The 4,884-nt window shown below is 51.1% G+C and overlaps 1 protein-coding gene across 1 annotated transcript in view; it reads right to left on the bottom strand.

Annotated features, from left to right (window-relative positions):
• Window positions 1–570: 570 nt before the first annotated feature.
• LOC311310471 (zinc finger FYVE domain-containing protein 1) overlaps window positions 571–4,884 on the bottom strand; it is a gene marked incomplete at its 3' end in the record, with an annotated part of 15,014 nt that continues 10,700 nt past the window's right edge. Inside the window, exons 10-12 of the mRNA XM_084439983.1 lie at window positions 2,615–2,807; window positions 1,901–1,999; window positions 571–803 (exon numbers count right to left, since the gene is read on the bottom strand). Of these exons, the coding sequence (XP_084296109.1) occupies window positions 571–803; window positions 1,901–1,999; window positions 2,615–2,807 (525 nt within the window). The remainder of the gene's footprint in view (window positions 804–1,900; window positions 2,000–2,614; window positions 2,808–4,884) is intronic.

Genomic DNA, 4,884 nt, shown 5'->3' with positions numbered 1-4,884 from the left:
GCTGCCGCTCGCTCCGTGTGTATGGTAAGGTTATATGAATAATAATCATAATAATCATCATAATAATAAAGGAACGACTAGTCGCTTGAAATGAGGACTTCTAGCCGAGCAGGAAAATCTTTAGTCGGGGGCAGGCCTAGTGACATCATATCCTATCAGGAAATTATGACATTCCTCCCTCTACATGTCTGCAGATGAATATACTGAGGTCATCAAGCCATTCATCAGGTGAGTATGATTAACAGTGGTTGTCAGTTGCAGGTATGAAGGGGGGGTCCATGGTGGGGGCAGTGAGGGAGGGGAGTGGGTAGTGTGTAGTACTATAGGTTGAGAAGTGTGCTACTCAGTACGGGGCGGGGAGGGGGGGGGGGAGGTTGTATCAGTCTGTTCTCTCACTCTGGAGGTCTGGGAGAATCCTTGAAAGCAGCCTCCAGTGTCGTCCAGTCGTTCTGTCTGACAACAGTTCTGTTAAAACCACAGCTGATGCACTGGCCCTCCAAGCCCCCGCCCCGCCCCGCCCGACCCCGCCCTTCCACCTCCCCTGCCCCCTGCTTGCCCGGGGGGCCCACCTCACAGGCTGCCCTTCCGGGCGTGGCAGGCGTCGCACACCCGTACAGGGTGGTCCCAGCCCCTGGAGGGGACGGGGCGGGCCTGGGCGGAGCAGGCCCGGCAGACCCCCTGGCCACAGGCCCGGCAGTGGTGCTTGGACATGCTGGCGGTGAAGGTCCTGGAGCACTGGTGGCACCGCACAATGTCCCGGTCCGGAACCCAGTAGTCCGGCCGGGCCACGCCCTTAACGAAACCTGGGGGGGGGGGGAGATGGGCCTGGTTAGAGACGCAACAACCCCCCAACCATCACATTACTCATACTTGACCGGATCGGAACGAAATGTCTTCGATCCCTCATCAGCCAGCAGATGAACCTCAAATGGAGGCGCAAACCCAAGCAGGACAATCATACTCCACCACTAGTTTGTCTGGGTGTGTGTGTGTGAGACTTCAATCAAAAATCAGGCAGAAACACCGTTAGGTCACGTTCCCCACCCAACGTTTTCGCTCAACACAGAAAACCACTCGCTGAACGAACCAAAGCTTCGACAAAATGAAAATGGGTCGGGGAAAGGCGGAGCTCTTTGGCACGACCCACTAGGAAGCTCTTACCCATATACAGTTAGGCCCATAAATATCTGGCTGAAAGGTCGGCACTTAAATCACATCTTGATCGTTTCATTTCAAATCTGTTGTGGTGGTGTACCGAGCCAAAATGATGAAAGCTGTGTCAATGTCCAAATATTCATGGACTTAACGGTGTACGTCGTTAAATAAACATCCGGGAGTAAAGAAACTATTGAGCGGAGAGAAAGATTCGTCGTAACGTCCGCGAGGTAGATTGCTCGCACCTCTTACTTCCAACGGGCTTCTCCTGGGTTAGGGTGGGTTAGGGTTAGGGTGGGTTAGGGTGGGTTAGGGTGGGTTAGGGTTAGGGTGGGTTAGGGTTAGGGTGGGTTAGGGTTAGGGTGGGTTAGGGTGGCTTAGGGTGGGTTAGGGTTAGGGTGGGTTAGGGTGGGTTAGGGTTAGGGTGGGTTAGGGTTAGGGTTTGGCCACATGACGACCCGACCTTGACACAAAATCAACTATAGTCACCATGAAAGATCTCTCTGTAAGATAGGAGGATAACCATCACATAACAACCCCCCCCCCCCCCCCCCCCCCCCTCCCCCACACACACACACACACACACACACACACACACACTCGTCCGGACAGGGGGAGGGGCAGGGTGCTGTCGTCCGGACGGGGGGAGGGGCAGGGTGCTGTCGTCCGGTCGGGGGGAGGGGCAGGGTGCTGTCGTCCGGACAGCAAGACAACGGGAAAGCTCAGCTCTCGCTACGGTACTCACAGAGAGGGTAGTCCACAGCCGTGGTGACCATGTCCAGCGTGGACTGAGCCACCTCCGTCACCCTGCGAGCCATCAGACCTCTGGGCTCCACCTGAGACACTGCAGAGAGAGAGGGAGAGAGGGAGAGAGAGAGAGAGAGAGAGAGAGAGAGAGAGAGAGAGAGGAAGGGAGTGAGAGAGAGAGGAAGGGAGAGAGAGAGAGATTTAGATTGCGATTCTTACACTTTGCCTTCAGCACTAGATTATGCTCTTAGTCACTTGTTTTAGAAAGAAGATGCACTTGTGAGTTCTGGTTAGTAGTAGTACATTGGCTTTTCCTACGTTAAATGCAATTATTGTTACTCGCTTTGGATAAAAGCGTCTGCTAAATGACTGTAATGTAATGTAATGAGAGAGAGAGAGAGGAAGGGAGTGAGAGAGAAAGTGAGAGAGAGAGGAAGGGAGGAGAGAGAGAGAGATCAGGACAAACAGACAAACACAAATGGATGCTGCCATGCACATACATTTGGGGAGTGAGAGATCAGGATTGTCACACACACGTACGTACGTATGCATGTGCACGCACACACACACACCTGCTCAGAGAGACTGGACAGAGAGAGATAGTGAAGAAGTAAGAGAGGAAGGGAGAGAGAGAAAGACTGGACAGTCTAATCCGGAGTGGCGTCGGCTGACCCCGCCTCCTCACCCTGGTCGGCAGACCCCGCCTCCTCACCCTGGTTGGCAGCGGCGTCGGCCCCTCCTTGGCGGTGACACGCGTCGCACACGCGGACCGACGCGCTGCCCCACCCCCTCTCGGGCACGGGCATCCTCTTGGTGGAGCAGGCCTGGCAGAAACCCTCGCCGCACGAACGACAGTGGTGCTTCCTGTCCGTCTCCTCAAACGCCTTCTTACAGCCATGGCACGCCTGGGGGGGGGGAGGAAGAAGAGGGTGTGAGTGTGTGTGTGTGTGTGTGTGTGTGTGTGTGTGTGGGGGGGGGGGGTTATGTGATGGTTATCCTCCTATCTTACAGAGAGATCTTTCATGGTGACTATAGTTGATTTTGTGTCGTGGTCGGGTCGTCATGTGGCCAAACCCTAACCCACCCTAACCCACCCTAACCCTAACCCACCCTAACCCACCCTAACCCTAACCCACCCTAACCCACCCTAACCCACCCTAACCCTAACCCACCCTAACCCTAACCCACCCTAACCCACCCTAACCCACCCTAACCCTAACCCACCCTAACCCACCCTAACCCACCCTAACCCTAACCCACCCTAACCCTAACCCACCCTAACCCACCCTAACCCTAACCCACCCTAACCCTAACCCTAACCCACCCTAACCCTAACCCACCCTAACCCACCCTAACCCTAACCCACCCTAACCCTAACCCACCCTAGCCCTAACCCACCCTAGCCCACCCTAACCCTAACCCACCCTAACCCTAACCCACCCTAACCCACCCTAACCCTAACCCACCCTAACCCTAACCCTAACCCACCCTAACCCACCCTAACTCTAACCCTATCCCACCCTAACCCTAACCCACCCTAACCCACCCTAACCCTAACCCTAACCCACCCTAACCCTAACCCTAACCCACCCTAACCCACCCTAACCCTAACCCACCCTAACCCTAACCCACCCTAGCCCTAACCCACCCTAGCCCACCCTAACCCTAACCCACCCTAACCCTAACCCACCCTAACCCTAACCCACCCTAACCCACCCTAACCCTAACCCACCCTAACCCACCCTAACCCACCCTAACCCTAACCCACCCTAACCCACCCTAACCCTAACCCTAACCCACCCTAACCCTAACCCCAACCCACAAGGTTCAATCCTTGGTCTCATTTAGTTGGGCTTGTATATGCTTCCCCTTGGTCTGGTTATTGGTCAGTTTCAGACTGTTGGACCATAGTTATGCAGATGACACCCAGCTTTATGCATCATTTAAATCTAACGATCTTAAACATCTGTATATTCTGCACTGTGGCCTTACTGCTACTGTATCACAGATTGGATGTCATTACATTTATTACTGCTGAATACGGACAAAATGCTTCAAAGACTTAGTCCATACCTTGGAAATATCGCAGGACAAAAAAAACATTCATCTAAATTAATGAGAAAGATGCATTGCACCAGAGCGTAGTTAATTGGCTAATTTCCATCTGCAGTCCCCGGGCAGGTACAGTAAGCATACAAAATACAATACAATAAAATCATATAACAATTGATCCCACTCAAAGCTCTTCATGACATGGTATATTTCTTAACTTTTAACTCAATACTCTGCACCACGATTACTCAGATCTTCTGACCGACAGCCAGGGTCAGAACACAGGGGGGGTCGTGGTTTTGCTGTTTTAGCTCAAACACCCCCCCCCCCCCCGTTTCGTTTAGTTTTTACTTTTTGAAAATGCTTAGTTTTAGTTGAGTTTTTATTAGTTTCAGTATTAGTTTTTTTATTCTTCTGTGCTATCCTCGTGAGACTATCCTGATCTCGTGAGCTCACGTTGTTTCACTCCATGTGAAACAATCCATCTGGCGCACGTCAGGTTATTCCTGCGCTGGGACACAGCTAAAGAACATGGAGGATAGATTTCATAACCACCCAAAATACTAGGCTTATGTATGAAATGAAAAAGACTAAAACTAAGGACATTTTCTGTATAATTTTAGTTTATTTTAGTTAGTTTTGTAAACACACAATACAGTTTTAGTTAGTTATCGTTTTTTTGTAGGGTTAGGGTTAGTCTAGTTTTTATTTTTATTTCAGTTAACTAAAATGTTTTTTCACACCTAGTTTTCGTTTTTGAGTTAGTTTTCGTTAACTATAATAACCTTGGTCAGTACCACATTAAAAAACAACAACCCAGTAGTAGGCTGGTGTAAGGTAATAGTTCACTGTTTGCATCAGGGCAGCCTCACTAATTGTGGGCAGAGATCATTCTAGAGTAGGATAGATCATTCTAGAGCAGGATAGATC

The sequence above is a fragment of the Borostomias antarcticus genome (assembly GCF_949987555.1).
Source record: "Borostomias antarcticus genome assembly, chromosome: 1".
Taxonomy (NCBI): Eukaryota; Metazoa; Chordata; class Actinopteri; order Stomiiformes; family Stomiidae; genus Borostomias; species Borostomias antarcticus.
This window is presented reverse-complemented; position numbering and strand designations above follow the sequence as displayed.